General features: G+C 50.7%; 1 protein-coding gene across 5 annotated transcripts in view; it reads right to left on the bottom strand.

Annotated features, from left to right (window-relative positions):
- Positions 1-20,382, bottom strand: part of NTRK3 (neurotrophic receptor tyrosine kinase 3) — a 283,681-nt gene that overhangs the window by 207,707 nt on the left and 55,592 nt on the right. For 4 of the 5 annotated variants that reach the window (XR_003795813.1, XR_003795812.1, XM_029237146.1 and 1 more), the window contains exons 2-3: positions 2,421-2,495; positions 1,838-1,909 (exon numbers count right to left, since the gene is read on the bottom strand). The exons of the other annotated variant lie outside the window; for it this stretch is intronic. Coding sequence is in view for 2 of the 4 variants with exons in the window: in XM_029237146.1 (XP_029092979.1) it covers positions 1,838-1,909; positions 2,421-2,495 (147 nt within the window). In the remaining 2 variants the exon portion in view is untranslated. The remainder of the gene's footprint in view (positions 1-1,837; positions 1,910-2,420; positions 2,496-20,382) is intronic. 5 annotated transcript variants of the gene reach the window in all.

Genomic DNA, 20,382 nt, shown 5'->3' with positions numbered 1-20,382 from the left:
GCCTGGCCCATGAGTTGAGAGATTTTATTTTTAGTTGCCAGTATTTAAAACTTGAAAGGCTTCACTGGACCTCCAGCTCTTCTTGAAAAAAAAAAGCAGTAAATCTGGCAACCCGAGGCCCCGCCTCCTCATGGCAGCAGTCAGCTGGAAATTGCTTACAGGCTGCCTCTCGGGGGGAACACATGGTCCCCAGCCTCCACTCTCCCCACCTGGTCCGCCGTGGGCATTTGGCTTTGTGACCCTTGTATGAGTTAGTGTGAAAAGGAGACTTCTCAGAGGTCAAAAGCTTCTTCTCCTGGGATAGTTTACATTGAAACTCAAATCCCCAATAAAATAAACACCTGGAACATCCGGTCCAAGGCCCTCCTCTGGTCCCAGCTATGCCCCCAGCTGCGAAGAGCACACATCAGAAGAATCCCACCACAGAGGCTCAATTAGGGCAAGGCGGCAATGGCTAAATGAGACAGCTGCAGGGGAGGCCTCGGTCCTCCACAGGTACTACATCAGTGGCCATACAGTGCGCTATGTCCAGAGAAAGGAAAGAAAGCTCAGCACAAAGCAGGGGTGGCCATAACTGATTAAAAAAATACTTACCAAGCACTCACTACGTGCTTGGGAAAACACACAGAGGCCCGGGGGTGAGGCCAGGGCCCCCCAGAAGAGAAACAACTCACCCACTGCAATTCTCCACGACTTTTCTTTTTCTCTACCTCCCCTCCACTTCCCTTGGGTGCTGTGTCTCTTCCTGTGAGACTCCTATGCAGCCGGGATGCCCTTCAAGTGCAAAGTGCCTGGGCCAGTACAACTCTCAAGTGGCCAAAGGAAAGATTCATCTGCACACCATTCCTCCATTTTCTCCCCAAATACAGTAGACTCCATCCCCCTGGTTCCTATGGAATCTCTGCTCTTGGAGAACATGCCCAGCAGATGTCCAAAATGGTCACCATCTGAAAAGAAGGCTTGACCGAAGAGTAAGGACCCCAACAGGTGCAGCATGTTGGCACTTCCCCTAATCGCTGGCCCTAGGCTTCTTTTCAAGCCCACCTCTCCCCAGGAAATGGTGGTCCTCCCGTCTAATCCCAGAGTCTTCAGCCCAGAATTAGGCTTGGAGAGGAAACACCAAGCTCGTGTGATTCCACCCCTACAGGTCTAGACAGAGCCGAATGCCAGGAGGCCCCTCCACCATCAGACATGGCAGTGGTGGGAGGGGAGAGGGGAGAGGAGGGGGGCACACCCCCCCAGGGGATCAGGTGACATGGGGATCCCACCAGGGTCATGTCACCTCCAGCTTGTCCCAAAGCTGTGTGACCTTATATACAGGTGTCTCTGCTTTTCAGAGCTCTTCTCCATTGAACCCAGAATCTATTTTGACATGACACGTGGCCTGGCCCTGCTTTCCCCCTTCCAAACCCCACGCCACCACCCCAGTGCACACACACACACACTTACGGACCTACACATGGTCTCAGAAGTATAGTACTCACATCACACACTACACTTATATGGGAAATTTCCTCTCATTTACATTCCAATACAATTGCAAATTTCATCACAGGAAGTGAACACACTTGGGAGTGAAGAGACACTCCCTCCTGCTAATCCTTGGTCCTAGGCTCTTCCATCCAACAGGAACCTTACAGATCATCAAATCCAAACCCCTTGTGTTAAAAGGCAAAATCTCAGGTCCAGAGAAGTGAAGGGACTTGCCCCAGGACACAGTGGCAAAGCCGGGTCCAGATCTCAGGCCTTAGGCTTCACAGCCCAGGACTCTCTCCCGCCCTATGACCCCACCCACCCACTCTCTAAGGCCCGGGTCCCAGCTCTCAGCTCTACTTACATATAGCGCAAGTGGGGATTTTTGGCAAAGGCTCTGGGTTGGATGCTCCGAAGTCCTGAGTTCTTGATGGTCCTGGAGAGAGAGAAAAAGATGTTTAGCAGAGATTACGGAGCAGAGAAACATCTCTGCTCTGGGCCAAGGCTGACAGCCAGTGAGGCCAAGACTGGACGGCAGCCGCCCGGTGAACTGAACGCATCTCTTCACCATCAGTCATCACTGGGTGATCCAACTGAGGGGGTCCAGTGGGAGGCATCTGGGCTCACACCCCACCGGGACCTGGGTCAGGGTGAGGGATGTGCCTGTCCTGGCAAGTGGGTAAGAATCTGGTCCACGACTACTGCACTGCCACCCACTTTGTGCCTCTTCCCTTCCACCCCAAATCTCCCACAGCCACTTGCACTGAATCCAAAGGAGGAGGTGACTGCAAATTTCCTGCTGCACGGGGACCATCAGCCAAGCAGAGGGCTGAGAAAGGAACACTAGCCCAGGAGACCTGGGTTCAGGTCCTGCTTTGAAACCCAAACTATGGGCTGAGCCCTAGCCCATCCCACTCCCCACACACCCCGGGAGCTGGTGCACTCACAGTTTCTGGAGGCCGGTGTAGAGCTCCATGTCCACGGCGTTGAGCGTGTGCAGACCGCGCCAGTTCTCTATGTGTCTGCAGGGGAGAGGAAAGGCAGGGTTCGGGTCAGCAGAGGGGCCACGGGAAAGGCACTGGCTTTAGTGCCAGAGACCTGGGTTCAAATCCTGGAGCAGCCACCCATGAGCCAGGATTTCCACCAAGTCGTCAATTATCTCTGAGCCGGTTTCTTCCCCTGTGCGGTGTCACGCGTGCCACCTGGCTGATGGGCTCGCTGTGGGATCCCAAGCGCCAAACTCATGGACAGCATTTAACGTTCCCCCCTCAGCTCCAGAAAAACTACTCTTTAAATTCTTGAGATCCAATCTCCCTGTGGGTCTTCCTGACTTAGTTTCCTTCCATTCTCTTTCATTCTTTTTCATTTATAGGATTGTTTAAAGGACAGGCTCGTTTTCTTAAGTTCCTGCCCGTAAAGACAATACAAATGACGTGGTTTAAATAAAGGGGGTGTGTAGGGGGGCTTGCTGGTGAACATGGCTTGGGGGGCCCTCCTCAGGGTCCCCCAGGGGCCAGACATTGATGACCCCCTTTGGGTGACCACGGCCCAATCCATCTGGAGTTCAAGAACATCAATGGCTTGATAAGGCAGAATCAACTCCACAAAGGAGGGGCGACCACAGGCCTGGGTGTCATGGAAAGAACATGAGGCTGGCAGCCGAGACGCCTGATTCCAGCCTCATCTCTGTGACTTAAGCAGCCGTGGCTTTGAACATGAGCTTTCAGCTCTCTGGGCCTCTGGTGTCCTCATTTGTAAAGACAGAGGGTTGCACCAGATCAGCAGTTTCTCCCCCATCTCTTCACAAAGATCTCGTTTTAGAACTTACTCCCAAGAGTCTTAATATTTAGCTCCCTAAACATGTGTCGAAAAAGCACACACATTTATTAAGTAATAATTAATTCATCTTCTCGGATTTATTAATCCAAGATATAAATCACTATTAACCAGAGCTTTTCATCAACAGGCATAAACCAGGGCTGATTCACCCAGTGGGTAAATTCCAGCCCAAAGCAAAGGAATTCTTGAAAGTACTGTTAGCATGGAAGGGCTTATCATGGGTATGCACTTGATTTCCTTTGTTCCTTTATTTGTTTGTTTTATATTGACAAAACACCAGGGACAAACATCCTCGTTACTGCTTTTGGTGTCAAGGTAGAGAACCATCAGACTGTTGATTACCAAGGTCCTTTCCAGCTCTAGAGCTGTCTGAGCGAAGACCATTCATACACACCCGCTACCCCAAGGAGCTTCAAGGGGCCACGGGAAAAGGCTTCCCACTGCCCAAGCTGCCCTCCTGGGATGTGACTCTCCTGTCAGTGCCCCCAAAGTCTAAGCCTGCTCTTTGCAAGGAGGGAAAAGAAGTGACAGCTCACCCTGGGACAGAGCTACCCGAGGCACAGAAAAGTGGCAGCCACCTTCCCCAGACGTCTCCTCCCTAGCCCCACCCCACCCGTGGCTCTGCCATCTGCCATCAAGTGGAGCTGGAGCCAGGAAGGCCACAGGGAGGTGGTGGCCAGGGCCTCTGGAAGCATTTCAGAGTCGCGCAGTAACAAGGTATGCCAAGAGCCCTTTTTGTACCACATTCTCTCGGAGCCCCTGCTAAGCAGCCAGACACACTGGCATCTGCTGGGGACATGGACCAGGTGGCCAGGTCAGTACTGAATTCCAACTCCAAAGCCTTCTCCCTGGAAGCCTCATGGCCCCACGACAGTTTGCTTGGTCTGGTCTCGCCAGGGCAGGGACCCTGGCTCCATGTCAGATGAAAAGGAAGGCCAGAAGTGGTAGAAGGACCTGGACCAGCCCCACTCCCACCCAGAGTATTCACTGGGCCCTCGGTCCATGTAAACCACCCACCAAGTAGACTGCAGTGTTTCTGCAGGCGGCCATTCATTCATGGGAGCCCAGCTTCAGACAAGAATCTACTTCCAACAAGCAGCTGTCAATCAAGTTGTTTAAATAAATGAAATCATTTTTCTGAGCCCACATTAGAATTCCAGAAATGTGTTTTTATTATGGCTGAGGTGTCAGTCATTATTGCATTCTAATACTTTACCCCTCTCAGCCCTCCTGCCCTTATGCCCACAAATGACCCTTCCCCTGCATAGGCACACACCGAGACATGGCAGGACAATGGCTGAAGTCCTTGGTGCAAAGGACTCCCTGGTCAATAGCATATGGCCCCTGCATCCTCTTTTGGGTCTGAGTTTTCCTACATGGGGGAATAGCACTTTTACAGCAACGGTGCAACAGTGTGGCTAGGAGTTGGGGCTCCAGAGCCATGCCAGCAAACTACAAATTCCAACCCACCGCTCATTTCTGTACAGCCTGAGAAAGAAGAATCGTTTTTACATTTTCTTAAAAATCAAAAGTAGAATCCTATTTTGTGACATGTGAAAAGTATATGAAATATAAATGTCCGTTTTCATATCTACTCATTTACTCTTGTCTGTGACTACTTTTCCCCACAAAGATGGAGATGAGATGGAGCTGCAGAGACTCGCCTAAAATATTGACTTTCTGGCCTTTTACAGAAAAAGGTTGCTGACCTGCGTGGCGCCAGGCTGCCAGGATACTGTGTGACCCTGTGCAGGTTACTTCACCTGTCTGTGCCTCAGTTTCGTCATCTGTCAAATGGGGATAATATCAATGAAATGTCTTCATCATAAGAAGGACATGAAGATTGAAAGGCTGTGTTAAAAAGCCCTTTCGGCAGCTGGGACGCACAGTCAGTCTTCAGGTAGTGCCTGTGATGATTGTTTTTAAACCTAGGCTTTGTAGAGGCTGAGCAATCTTTTCTCAGTTTTCAAGCTAAAAAGGGCAAGCTGGTTCTGCTGGAAGTTGTCACCTCTCAGCAATCACTGATTAAAAACTCTGAGGGGCAGAAGGGTGGAGGGACAGTAAACCTGTCATTCATGACCTCCAGGAAAACTGTTCAAGCAGAAATTATAAACAGCTTCAGAGGATGCACAGACGGCAGTGCAGAGCGGGTTCCCAGGGAAAAGCAGGGTGGCGAAGGTGCAGCCTGACATTTGCAGTTGACGTGGGCAGGGCACCTGCCAAGTTTTCTCGATGACTCACCACTTGGTACCAGCCCGGGGGGTCAGTTATGGTAACTCTGCTGGCTGCTTTGTGCTAATAGGGAGGCCATGAGTTTTAAGTTTAAAAGGCAGGCTCTAAAAATATAATAAATAGATAAAGTATGAGAGCAGTCTGCTTTGGTTTGGTTTGTGGTAAACAGTGGTTCCCTCCGCCTAGTACAGTTACATGTGACTTCTTTTTGTGTGCTTTTCTGGGTTGTCCAGGTTGTTTTCACGGAGCACTGATTTTGTCATTTGAAAAACAATCAAGAATGATGTTTTTGAAGGAAGGTTAGGCCCTTGAGCCCTGTACGGGGCAGTCACTGGTCACCCTGTTCCAGGACCACAGGCTGCACCAGCCCCCCCCCCCCGAGCAGAGGCATCTCACACGCCTGCTGCCGCTGTGGGGAGACGAGAACTCAGAGCGATGCCAGGAACATGGGTCAGTGGGACCGCCAGATCCTGCATCTGTCTGCTCAGGCAGTGTGTGGTGGTAGATGCCCCACAGAGAGCTGAAGCCTTGCTCTCAGTGTGACTCCAGGCTCCCATCCCTACTGTAATTACCTCCACTTTAGTCCCTTGAATACAATGGTTCCCAACTGGAGGCGATTTTGTCCCCCAGGGGACATTTGACAATGTCTGGAAACATTTTTGGTGGTCACAACTGGGGGACAGGGAGTGACACCGGCATCCACAGGGATGCTCCTAAACATTTCAATAATGCACAGGGCAGCATGCCCACAACAAAGAATTATCAGCCCCAAATGTCCACAGCATCGAGGTTGGGAAACCCTGCTTTATTATACAAGGCTTCTACCTAAGATTCCATTGAAAAAAAAGTTTCATGGCTTCAGACATAATTTTGAAAATGATTGTTTTGCAGCAAACGCCAAAAGGCCCCAGGCCAACACCAAAAAGCTTGCCTCTAGGTCACAGGGTCCAGGTGAGAGAAGAAAATCAAAAGCCATGGTTCTCAGGACACTCCCGTGACAAGGGCATTACTTGAGAGGAAATGAGGGGTCTTTGGCCCACTGGACCTTGGCCCAAGCCAGGTTACACATTCTAAAAGCAATAATGGTCTCTTCTCACCAAGCTCTGGCTGGAATCCACTGCCTAGTGCCTTGTCCCTCCACTGAAAGTTATCCTTCTGCATTTCTAAGGCCTCGTCATTGCATGGAAATACGAAATGTGCCATCCAGAGAGTCAACGCAATGCCCTGTCCCTGCCCTCTCACCACTGCCCTTCCCTGACACCACAGAATCATGACTCTGCCAGGAGCCGATATGCAACACTGCTCCAGAGAGAGGGAGGAAGTGAGGCTTAATTCATGACAACACTGAGCTCCCAAGCCGGAGCTGGGCTTAGGGCTACAGCTCAGAAAACTTCAATGAGATCTTGGGGGTCCCATGGTCAAAGTACATGCTGCTTCCAGGTGGACTTGGGAGGAAAGGAGCCACTCCCAGTGGCTCACCCAGCAACCTTTCCTGGAGCAGATAAACCCAATCCACAGTTGCTTCGGACCCCTGTGGAAATGAGCTAGGATACAAATGAAGTATTAATTAATACTTTCACAGGGAATATAAAAATCCTTCGTGCTAGATTAAGTCCAATTGTGCTTTTGTACCATTGCTTCTTCCTCCTTCTGTTTGGCTTGGGCCAGTATGGTAATGAGTTGGCAATCTCCAAGCATATAAAAATTAGATGGTACAGACTGTGGTCCCTATTTTAATTAAAAACATGCCATGTAGATACGTTTAAGAGTTGCTTATACCTCCAATATTTAAATCCTAAACACAGAAAACCCTAGAACACTGAGACGTTCAAGTCCATCCAACACCAGGGGACTAAGTTTGTTGGGGAGGCCCATGAGAGGGGCAAAGCACCCTTCATCTGGCAGAACTTTCCTCCTCACCTGGGTAATCAGCAAGACAAGGATTGGTTGGTGGGACAAGGGAGCATCCTCCCTTCCTTTAGATGTGGCAGGCCCAGTATTTCTTCATTTTCCCAAGCTTTCCTCTCTCCTCCCTTGCTGTCAGATGGCTGTTATTTTCACTGTGATTCCTCACTGCTATTAATGAGCTGTTCTTCATAACCAAATTTTCCAGACAACTAAATTTAAATGCAAAACTTCGGCATGGGGCTTCCCTGGTGGCGCAGTGGTTGAGAATCGTCTGCCAATGCAGGGGACACGGGTTCGAGGCCTGGTCTGGGAAGATCCCACATGCCACAGAGCAACTAAGCCCGTGCACCACAACTACTGAGCCTGCACTCTAGAGCCTGTGAGCCACAACTACTGAGCCCGCGTGCTGCAACTACTGAAGCCCGCGCGCGTAGAGCCCGTGCTCCGCAACAAGAGAAACCAACACAATGAGAAGCCCGCACACCACAATGAAGAGTAGCCCCCCCTCGCCTCAACTAGAGGAAGCCCGTGCGCAGCAATAAAAACCCAACACAGACAAAAATAAATAAATTAAATAAATAAATTTATTTAAAAAAACCCTCTGCGTGTTCAACTTCCTTGCTGAATGTTTCTTTTTTCCCAAAAAATTCATTACACACCTCCTTGACTTTTGAAGCAGAGTAAACAGAACACGGCTTAGATTTCCTTGATGATCCTGGATCATCGTGATCAACCTACCTAGCCCACTGAGCTGTAGCACAGCGACACCACTAGAGGCTCTCAAAGTAAGCAGAACCTGCGCCCCTACCCAAAGTGGTCCTACCCTGAAATGACTCTTGAATTCTAATCGCAGTTGCCTTCATTTTTAATGGTTTTCTGGCTCTTCTTTGCTATTGGGCTGTGCCCCCGGGGACCTTGCAACATGCTGAGACCAGTCTGCTCTGCAGTCCATTGGAGAACAGAGGTCAAGAGCAGGCACCCTGAAGGTAGGCTGACCTGGAGACGACACCCAGCTCTGTGCTTAGAAGCCTGATGCCTCTGGGCCAGTTACTCCAGCCTCTCCAGACCTCAGTTTCCTAATAGGAAATCCAACGGCCATGAGGATTAGATGAGGCCATGCCCACGTCCTCCATTCGGCTCTGACGCCTAGCACTAATGCAATGCATAACTGATTCCATGACTGTCTTTGGAACTGTGCCTTCAGTAAGAGTAAAAAGAATCTGAATAAGGATTTTAGGGAATATGAAAAACTTCAGGCACAGACATGCAAGCAAGCAAGCAAGCAAGCGCGCGCACACACACACACACACACAGAGAGAGAGAGAGAGAGAGAGAGAGAGAGAGAGAGAGAGAGAGAGGTAGATATTTGCCCTTGTTTTCTTACTTTGTTTCGCATTCCCTTTCTGGATAATTGAGCTCGCCAGATAAGTAAGCATTCTTGTTGGTAATTCATAATTCACATTTTCCTGGTGGCACCATCACTAGTATATTATATTCAGTATATTCATTCTTGGAGCTGTATCCTGGCAGGAGGTAGCTGAAACTGGTGTTTCTCAGATGTTCTGTATATGAATTCTCCACGCCTCCAACACAGAACATAAGAGCTTCGGATAACAAGGCTCGACAGGTATGGCTTCATCACCAGATGCCCCTGTCCCCTGTCAGACCTGAGGCTCCCATCACCTTCTCACCTGAATCCTGTTCTAAGACAGAGTTGGGTGCCTGGGGAAACTAGCCTGGAATCTCATTTTCTAATAAGTCAGCGTTGGAGCACACACATGCATGAGCGTGCACACACACGCACACGCACATACTTGCACACACACAAAGGATGTGCCGGGTGTTTGACTTCCCAGCCTTGCAGGCCAAGGAGGAAATTGATTTGTTATCCAGGCATATTATGTCTAGTGATCCAGACAGAAGCATTAGCTTTCAATTATCTGATATGTTTAGCATTATAAACAAACCGTCTGGAGCAACAGCTCCATGGAGCGCAGGCACCAGGGGGGCTGGAGGAGAGCTGCATCGGATCACACCAGCCAAGTCACCCGGTTCTCCCTCCCTTGACAGCTGTCAAGGGGGATACTAGAAGCCTGGGGAGCCTTCCTGGGCTGGCAACCCTGGCATGACAGCACGTGAGCACACCAGCTCTACAAGCAGCTGCCCGCCAAGGACCACGGTGAACCAGCCCCACATCACAGACACCCCCGGGACTGCAGAAAGGAACATTCAGATCGTGTGGTGAACAGATGGAAGATGGCAGCATCTGTGCTGGCTTCCTGATCAATTCCAAAGCTCGTGCCAGGAACGAACGGGGTATGTTTGTGTGCACACCTGTGCTCTTCAGGTGCTGAAATGCTGCGTCTCCTAACAGAGAAAAGGTCAAGGGCACACATCTGGAACTCAGCCAGCTCACTGGGGAGTCCAAGCTGCCCTGCTTGGGTCCCAGCCTGTGATCAGACTGACCTGCCCATCACCAGTCTGTCTGTTTCTCCCTATTTTCACTGCTGTCCACACATCCGCACACCAGGGAGCCACCGCCTCTAACTGCAAACGGCCACTGCCTCCTAGCTGGCCTCCCTGCTTTCACTCTTCTCCTTCCACAGTCTCTGCTCCAGAGTGATCATCCCCTCCCCTGCTTATAACCCTCCAACTGCTTCCTTTGGTCCTTACAATAAAATCCAAAACCCGGGCCGTGGCCTACGAGGTCCCTCATGAGCTGATTGTTAGCTGCTTCCATAGTCCCTTCGCTGAACACATTCCGCTGGTTTTCTAGGCCCTGGCCACACTGACGTGCCTTCTGTTTTTTAAACCTGCCAGGCTTATTCCCAGTCAGAACTTCCATGAAATGCCTTCCCTGACTCCTTTTAATCCCTCAGGTCTCCCCTCCAAGGTCACCTTCTCAGAGAAGCCGGCTCCTCTGTGAGCCCACCCTCCCTTCCCCGCCAGCTGCTCTGACGCAAGCCCGTTTATGTCCTTCACAGCCTTTCATAACCATCTGTAATTGTCTTATTTGATTATGTGATTACGTGTTTGTCGTGTCTCTAGAACTATGATACTTGAGAACAGAGATCCTATCTGTCTTCTTCCCCACTCCCTCACCTCCAGAATCTCAAATAAGGGCAGTTACCCCAGGATAAGTACATGCCTGGGAAGCCATCCAGGTTGGTGCTAAATAGCCACCTCGATGACCCAACTCATGCCAGAGGTTTTCCAGGCTCAGCACCGGCAAGGTCCTCACCCTGGGCCCAGCTGAGCAGCCCAGAGCCCTGGGCCAATCCCACAGGAACCCTGAACTTGATCTCTGAGGAGGAATGTGGCCCAGGGCACACCATTCAACATCCCAACTGGGGACAGGCAACTTGGGGCATCACTACAGAGCCCAGAAACGGGGTGATCCCAGAGGTCTCAGGAGGCCCAGATCCCCCCCCCCCAGGACCAGATGTCATGTCTACTGCCCACCACGGGGGTCAGGAGTGGGGGAGTGGGCAGGGCCTCCTCTCAGCAAACATGGCAGCAGATGAGATGGGAATGCTCTTGACACCTGAGCTCAGCTTTTCCATCTTTCCCTTGCCCAGGTGACGATGACCTTCACCAGAACATGAGTTTTCTGAGGGCACTGACCTGGGGTTTGTGTCCCCAGTGCCATGCAAATGCTCAGTGACATCTGGCTGAAGGAATGAATGAACCCCGAAGTGATCAACAGCAGAGCTTAAGTGTTTAGCCCTCTACCAGCCCCCCTGTGGACCTTCCCCTGCCCTCACCCCTCGAGACACCTTCTCGAGGACTCATTCCTATTTTCTCCCTCTCTCCTCTGTCCCCTCACTCTCACCCTCTTAGATTTTTCCATCAGCATACAAACACATCCTAGGAGAGCCCATTTCAAAGAAAATCTCCTGGACTCCATGTTCTCCAGCTACCAACTCATGTCTCTCCAGCTCCGTATGACAAATGTTTTCAAAAGAATTGTCTATATTCCCAGGCCTCACTTCCTCACCTCCCTTTGATTCTTCACCCCAATCTGTCTTCTGTTCCCACCACTCCACTGAAACTACACTGTCAAGTCACCAGTGGTTTCCACGTTGGCAAATTCTTCTCTGCCACCCAGTTTCCCAGTCTCTTGGTGGCATTTCACCTAGTTAACTACTCTCTCCTTCTGAAAACATTCTCTTCTCTAGGAATTCCTTAACTCCACTCTCTGCCGGGTTTCTTTCTATCTCCCTGGCTGGCCCTTCTTAGTCTCCTTTGCTGGTTCCATAGTCTTTGTCTGACCCCTCAGTGGTGGAGTCTCCAGGTTTTGCCCCCACCCGGCCACAGGGATCTCACCCAGGTGCTTGGCTCCAAACACCATCCAAGCGCCCAAAGGTGTCTCTAGTCAGACCTCTCCACTGAGCTCCAGGCTCTTCCCTGATACGTCCGCAGGTCCAACACCAGCCCTTGCTGTCCTCCCACTTGGGCTTCTCCATCTCAGTAAATGACACTGGTACCACCCGGTCGTCCAAGTCAAACTTCATCATTGATTGCTCCCTTCCTTCCCTCCAACAGCCGCCCCTTAGCAAGTCCACCTCCACAGGAGATCATCAGCTCTGTCCGCTCCTCAGAACCTCCACTCTTATCACCCCTGATCACCCAGGCCACCATCGCCCCTCACAAAGACCACTGCCTCAAAAGCATGACCACTGCTTCCACTCCCACCTGACTAAACCTGTCCTCGCACAGAAGGCTGAATGAGCTTTTCATAACATAAATCAGATCATGTCCCCCTCCCCCACCCACTCCCCACAAAAAGAAACCTCCAATGGCTTCTGCACTTGAGATGGAATTCAGACTCCACCTCAGCCAGCAAGATCCTCCGTGTCTGGCTCATCTCTCTCCCTCCTCAGCTCAGACTAACCTTACCCTTGTTCACTTGGCTTTCCTCCCACTGGTCTTCTTTCTAGTCCTCAAAACATCAAGTTCCCTCCCCCCTCTCAGGACCTTTGCAGTTGGTTTTGTCCTTAAAAGCACTTGGACTCCCCTTCAATGTCATCTCCTCAGGGAGGCCTTCCCTGACCAACCACCTAAAGACATTCTGTATCACCTTCCTCTGGATCAATAGTTCTCAAGCCGGGGTGGATTTAAGCCCTCAGAGAACACTTGGCAATGTCTGGGGACATTTTTGGTTGTCATGACTGGGGAGGGGCTACTGCATCTAGTGGGTAGGGGCCAAGGATGTAACTAAATATCCTACAACACAAGACAGCCCCTCACAACAAAGAGTTATCCCCTCCAGAATGTCAGTAGTGCCAAGGTTGAGAAATGTCACTCTAGGTACATCCTTTATATCATTTGACAAAATCTATAATTACCTCATGTATGTGTTTACTTGTTGACTGTGTCTCTCCCCCAACAGAATGCAAGCTCTCTGAGGGCAGGCAACCTATCTTGTTCACTACTGTATCCACAACACTCAGCCCAGTTCTTAGTACAAGGTAGAAGATTTAAACGAACAAATTAATAAATGACTGTACTTCCTCAGAACCCTGGGACCTTGCAGCAAGTCATGAAAAGGCTATGGTTCCCAAGGTCTTGACGGGACCAGCATTTTCTCCAACTATTTGAAAAGACAAAGGTGTAAAGAAGCAAGCTGTGCCTGGCGGGTAGGGGAGGGAGGCACAGCCCTGTGGCCCCTTGGAGACAGTCCCCTCTTGTCTACAGATGAGACGCAAACCACATTGATCATAAACCCTCCAGTCCCTACTAGACATCTCAGCTTTGAACTAGGAGAGAAAGAGGAGGTCTCTGATCAAGAGCAGAAACAGCCTGAGGCAGGGAGAGACACATTAGCTTTGACCCTTTCTCCCCAATGGGCCTTGGAGGAGAAAGTCTGAGTGAGAAGGAAAGTCTACTCTAGGCCGGAGCAGGTGGCTTGAAAGTAATCCAATAGCGCAAGCTCTGGGCCTAAGAGCAGCTGGCCGCAGCGGTCCTGAAAGTGCTGCCTTTCGAGTGGCCAATTTCCTTAGGAAAATCTGAAATGGCCAGGCTACCCTTTACTGAATTATAAAGCACTTATCACTTCTTTAATAACTACCCGTATGGAGGACTTAATTCACTCAAAATGGAAGTTATAAAGGCAAATTGGTAAGTGAGCATTAGGCTCAAGTGTGTTGCATAAAGACTTACGAGGGCAATATTTTCCCCTATTAAAAGGGTAGATTTCCTCGCTGCAACTCGGCCTCAGAGTTAATGCGGAGAAGTCGCTCCAAAGCTCTGGGTGCTTTCATTGCGAGAGGGTAATTCCAGGTCACTGGAAGGAAAGGGAGTCCTTGACTTTGCGGGAATAATTATCCCCAGAACCTAAGGGTTTCAGAGTGATTAGTTAAGGTAGCCATCAGGAAGACAAGATCACAAGTGTGGTACCTAGCCTTCCCTCTGCACGGCAAGCTGGGATGGGACCAAACCACAGAGAAGAGAGAAGTCACGGCACAAAGGAAGAAGGGTGAGCTGGCCCAAGACCGGAAACAGGATGTGGAGTGGGAGACTGCAGGGAGAGAGGCTCCTTTAAAGCATCACTGCTGGAAGAAACACTGGCTCATATCCGAGACCTAAAAGGAAGGCGTCAACAGCATTAACCCTTGTAATCTGTAAGGAAACCAGCACTTCAGTTCCTTAAGTTTCCAAAGGATTCCACTTTGGGGGCTGGAGAGATGCAGTTTTTTCTCTTGTTAACTTTTTTCACTTTCTTGCTTCAGCATCGTGAGCAGTTTCCTATCCTCTGGCAATAAGCTCTCTGTTCTCTTCCCCATCTACTCACTCTGTTGGAAGACATCCCTCCATTCACATGACTTCAATTACTGCCTAATTAGAGATGAATTCCAGCTCTACAGCTCTACCCTTAATGCCTAACCTCTCCACTGTCCTGTCTTCCTGTTCTCACAATACGCATTACCCTGGACACCTAAGAACAAAAACATAGACAGAACAGCTTACTCTTACCTCCTGAATTCTCCCAAACTACCTCTGCTGAGTCCTCCTGACTTGAAACATTAGAGCAGAGATCGAGTAGATTTCAACTTACGTGCAATACCAGTGGGTTAGTGAGAGTTAACACAGATTGCTGTGTTTAGAAGGAGTCTGTGGTTGAGCCCAAAAAAGAACTGTGATTGATTAGTGATGTCTGCCCTGGGCACAGGATACAGAAGGGCACAGGATACAGAAGGGCAACATAAATACCATCTATTAACCATATCTATCCAAGAAGACTTTTGATATCTCTCTCTCACTCCTTTTCAGATTCAAGTCCTACTAATCTCTCCTCTGCTGATATTTCTAGTAGCTCCCCTCATCTTTTTATGTCCACAGCCCCTACCTGAGAGAGCCTCATGTCCAGATGGATACAACAACCTTGTAGCAGACCTTTCAGCTTCCAGCCTGTTCTAGGCTCTACTCTCCCAATGATGACACTGAACCTGTCCCTTAAAGGCTCAAAACCCTACAATGGCTAACAAATGCTTCTCACGCCAAACTGAAACATCTTAGGAAGCTAAAGTCTGCGGGGAAAGCTGTAGCTGAGGAGAAGGGGATGGACAAAGGGGCACAGATCCTTGGAGGAAAGAAGCAACTTTTTCTCTATTTCCTGTGTCCAACCCATTGCACTGGTGAAATGTTTCCCTGAAGCTCAACTCCAAACCAAAGCTGAGAGGAAGGGGGGACTGCGAGTTGGACTTGTATGAATGGCTTTTGTAACTCTCATCTTCTATATATATCCTCCATATATCCCCTCATGCTTTTGTCACAGAAAATAAAAAGTCAGGCTGTGTGAGGGAGGTGTGCTCACCTCAGCAGAGAAGCCAGCCTATCAAGCTTCACCATCCTTCTCCTCCCTAGTTCTTCTCTAGACTTTTGGAAGCAGTTTGGTGCAATAAAAAATAATAGGCTTTGGAGTCAGCAATGAACTTGAATCTCCAGCCTGCCACTGGCTAGCTGGGTAACCTCCCATGGCCTCAATTTCTGCATCTATAAAATAAGGATAGTGATGCCAATTTCATGGAGGCATCATAAAGATGAATTAAAATAGTGTTTGTACAAGACGTAGCACATTGTCTGGAATATGCCAGAGCTCAGAGAATGATGATTGTCCCTTCCAAAAAGAAAAGCAATGTGACATCATAAGAAAATACATATACTGGGTCTCTGCTCCCATTTTCAGACACATAGCTCCTAAAACCCTTGGAATCTCCAGTGCTGTGTCTTTTTGTGATGTGTCTTTTTGTATGATAATAAGATAGCCCTTGGCTGGGAGCTCCTGGAGAGCCTCAGGATGGGAGCTGGTAGCCGAGGAACCCAACCAAGTGATTACAGGGTTGGAACTTTCAGCCCCACCTGACTGGAGGTTGAATTAATCATCAAAGGCCAAGAAGTTAATCAATTATGCCTACATAATGAAGCCTCCATAGAAATCCTAAGTGGGGTTCAGGGATCCTCTGGGTTCATGACCACGTGGAGGGGCTGGGAGGGTGGCGCACCTGGAGAGGGCGTGGAACCTCCGTGACCCCATCCATACCTCGCCCTTTGCATCTCTTCCACCTGGCTGCTCCTGAGTGGTATCCTTTTATAATAAACTGGTAATAATAAACAGTAAGTAAACTGTTTTCCCAAGTTCAGTGAGCTACTGTAGCAAATTACCAAACCCAAGGAGGGGGTCCTGGGAACCTCTGATCTATAGCTTGTCAGTCAGAAGCTCAGGTGACAGCCTGGACTTGTGATTGGCATCGGAAGTAGTGGGGTGATGTAGTCTTATGAGACCAAGTCCTCACCTGTGGGATCTGACACTCACTCCAGGTAGGCGGTGTCAGAATTGCTTTGAATTGTAGGACACTCACTCAGTGACCAGAGAGAATTACAGGATTGATTAGTATGGGGGGAAATCACATGTTAGATGGCCAGAAGTGAAGAACTGTATTGAGAGCAGAGAAAAAGAAGTGAGTTTTTTTCTTCACAAGCCGTCACTGGATTGTACAGGCATTGAGATCAGGAACTGGGGCCTCCTTGGTCAGGAGAGTGACAGTGCTTGTAGCTGCACTGGTTGAGGCTGTGACATGCATGTAGTGTGAGACCCTCTTCCCCATCTCTCCCCTCACACACCCCGCCTTCTAGTAGAACACAGGCTGCACTTTACAAGTCAACCCAACAAAGCACTTGCCGCTGGGACTCGTTCCCTCCTGCTTCCTCTGAGCTACTGTTCCTGTCTGCCAGCCAGCCCGCCCCTGGGTACCCAACGAATGTTCGTGAAGCTGAACATCTTTTTTCAGGTGCCAATATGCCGCATCTTCCTCCCTCCACTAAGCTTTTATCAAACCATCCTCACCCAGTTGCAATGACCAGTGATTCCCCCCCCTCACCCTCCAGTTACTGGGGACTTGTGTCTGCGTGGCTGCTGGTGTAGGTGTGTGACCCTCTCACCTGCACGTGGAGGCAGCATTTGCCTGGCTTCCCTCAGGGGCGCATAAATTCCTTGACAACAAAGTCCGCTGCAGTCTTTATTTTGGTCGCCCTCCTCTGGCCCTGTGCTGGCTCTGTGCTCCAAGTGGTCAGAGCCCACAGAGGTTCCCAGCAGCTTCTCCTTGAAACTGGGACCAGGGGAGCTCCAACCTGTGGTAGAGAAGAGCTGCCTAGGGTGTGGGGCAGGGCTGGGGTCCAATGTCAAGGGTCAGAAAAGCACAAAACGTAGGGCCGAGGAGAGATGTTGCTGACCCATGCTCCTCAGACCTCCTCCTTCAAACCTCAGCTCAGACGGACCCTCCTTCTGGGAACCATTCCTGGTCCTCCCCTTCCAGGTCCTGAGTGACTTGGCTATGCTGTCCATCCCAGAACCATGGTTGATACTCAAGATAGGTGACAACTAGTAGAGCACAAACTCCGACCAAAAAGCACTCCAGCCAAAGGGCTGCATCAGGGCCCCGAGGGTCTCCGCCTAAGCCCGGTACTGATGCTTACTTAGCTCCTGGATCCCGGAGGGGCCAGGGTGGCTGGAGAATCAGGTGTGATCACTAAGGGAGCTCAGGACGCAGGTGTTTAACCACTGCCATGGAAGCACTTCACCATTTTAACAACCTCCAGACCTTAGCTGGCATGTGCTGACAGAGTATCAGCTCTACGCACAAGCTGTGCTTCTCACAGGACACTCACCATGTTGTCTTGTACCCTGTGACACCCCTGTCTCCCCATAAGACTTTGAGATCCTTGGGGGCAGGGACTGTGTTTTTTATCTCAGCATCCCCAGCACCAAGTCGGGCGCCCAGCTCCAAAAAGCCCTCAATAAACATGGCATGGCTGCGGCAGGAGCTCTCCTTTCCTGTGCTGTCAGCTTCACGCTGGGGCGAGAGCACCATCTGGGAGTCCCCGGTAGGACAGGAAAACTGAATGCCACAAAGACACCGGTGGTGTTCTGTTAGGGAGCCTGGTCACGCACACTCCCTGGAGACTAACCCTCTCATTGGAGGTATAGAAACCCCAAGGTCAAGGTGGTGCCTCGGCCTCCAGCTCCAACACCTGGGGGAAACTTCTTGGGAAGCCAGCCTATGGCCCCGCCCCTGCAGGCATTCCTCCTTTCCAGGCTGCTGACAGCGGGGTTTGCTCAGGACACCAAGGGCCTTGGCAATGTGGAACTGCACTGCAGGCTCCCCAACTGGAGTTCAGCCGCGGGATGGCCCGGGCTCCCCCTTCCAGGAGAAATGGCACAGGAGAGAAAGTAGCGGCGATGCCCAGTGAGTACGGGAAAAGGGACATCTACAAGCTGGGGCGGGAGCTAGAGACAACAGACACGGGATATTCCCGGCACACTCCAAGAGAGCTTGAGCTCTCTTCTTAAGCCACGCACGAGGAGAAAGGAACACAGAGCCCATGGCTGTCGGGATGGAGGGTGACAGTGACTAAGCTGACAGCATGACTGAGCACTGACCAGAGCCTCTGCTGCTGGGCTGGACCGTGCCCAGCTACTCTCACCACGAGGAAGGACTTGATGTCTCCAGCTGCCTGGAGCACCTTTACCCTGCGGGCTCTTCTCAGGCTGGTCCGGCAGAGCCGAACCTCGGCACAGGTGGGGCTGGAACTCCACTGCAGTCATTCATTTATAAAGGACCCACTATGCACCAGCTGCCTCCGCCCAGCATCTGGGGTACCCCAAGAGGCCTCCTGTGGCACCAAGCCGTGGTCGCCGCCTCGTGCTCACTGTGTCTCATCAATAGGACAGAAGCTCTTCCCAGGTCCTGGTTGTTACTTCAGTGAGATGCTGGGGGTCCTGCCCAAATTCTAGCCACTCAGCTGGGCCCTAACGACCCAGAAAGGACACATCAGCCTCCTTTTCCCAGCGGATGGGCCCAGGTTTCACGATTTCTCATCACCACCTTGCTAACGGCTCATGGGACCAATTTCAAATCGCGTGGACTCCTGTCTGACCCCTTGGAATCGCAGCATTATCGGTTCCTGTTATCAATAGCTTTGCTGCCCAGACCCCCCATATTAGAGCCCACGGTCAGCCACACCAGCCCAGATCAGACCCAAGGCCCCCATACCCTACTCCGCCATGACAGGTTGGAAAGGGAATGCTGGCTATACTCTGGGGACCAGCCCAACAGCTGTGTCAGTTTCCCTTAAACCTGAACTCCCCTGTCCCTAGCTTCCTTCCTTTCCTTCACCAGCATGGCACTGGGAATTTGAAATGCCCAGTAGCTGCATCTACCACCAATGGATCCCAGGGCCCTGTCCCTGGGTGTGTGAGGGTATGGTAGGGCCACTCAAGCCTCACAACCACCACGTGCAACTCAAGAATGCAAGTCCCAGGCCAGCACAGGGGGAAAAACTGTTTAGGACTCAGATCAGACCCTCAAGGAAACTGTGTGACACCAGACTCTCACTTCTGGGTACTTCCTAGAGGCTATGTGTGTGCAGAGGGGTTAAGGTGCAAATGAGCCCAAGGCAAACAAACACTCCCAATTCACACCATCTGGACTCATGGGTGGCTTTGGCCGGCCCACCAAGGTGGAGATGGTGCTGAGTCTGCTAGGCCCAGTGCTTAAATTTGTGAGATGTTTGCCATTGCCTGACGGTGCCTGGGGGCCCCAACCCTTCAGAACATTAGGACAGGACACCAAGAGGCTGGGCTTTTTCTTAATGGAAACTGCCTGTTTGCTAAAGAGGGCCCAGTCCATTGGATCTAGTCCTGAGAGATTTCCCTGGGATAAACATTTGCATAGGGCACACCAAGCTCTTCTTAGGGACAGCAGCTTTACGAAATAAATGTGAGAGGGGCTCTAAATTATTCTGACCTCTTCTATTCCCTCTTTCCTTCTTTTCTTTGTAAAAGATAACACATTTCCAAGAGGTCTGGATTCCTGAAAAGAGATCACACTAGGGTCGAAATTTGCAAATCTATCTGCATTCAAAGAGGGTCAGGGGTCCACAGATTAGCATTCCCAAACACCCCTTAATGGCTTTTCCCCAGGTGACTACCACTGCCCCAAACCTGCAGGAGCTCCCCTCCAAGTCTCCATTTCTCGCCTTCCAGGTCCTCTCCTAATTAATCTCACCCCGGGTGGGAGGCGGGGGAAGCTTCTCTCCACCACCAGCCTGCCTCTCGGCAGCTTTGCCAGCTTCTCCCCACCTCACTTCCGTCGGAAACCCACCCCGCCCCCAGTTCATTGGCTTCCTCTCCCTTTAGTCATTCATCTCCTCTCCCAGCCAGCCGATCTGTGCAGTCTGAAATCATACTTGGCGGTGACGGAGAGAATGCCCCATTCTCTAAAGCAGAAGCCTCAGAGAACCCAGAGAGTGAGTCAGTGTTTCCGAAAGGCCGCACGCACTCAGCAGGCTCCTCTGGACTGTCATGGGGTGGGGGGGTTTGCGGCGGAAGTGAGGTGGGGAGAAGCTGGCAAAGCTGCCGAGAGGCAGGCT

This window comes from Monodon monoceros, unplaced genomic scaffold (genome assembly GCF_005190385.1).
Source record: "Monodon monoceros isolate NGI ecotype Baffin Bay Population unplaced genomic scaffold, NGI_Narwhal_1 Super_Scaffold_21, whole genome shotgun sequence".
NCBI classification, from domain to species: domain Eukaryota; kingdom Metazoa; phylum Chordata; class Mammalia; order Artiodactyla; family Monodontidae; genus Monodon; species Monodon monoceros.
This window is presented reverse-complemented; position numbering and strand designations above follow the sequence as displayed.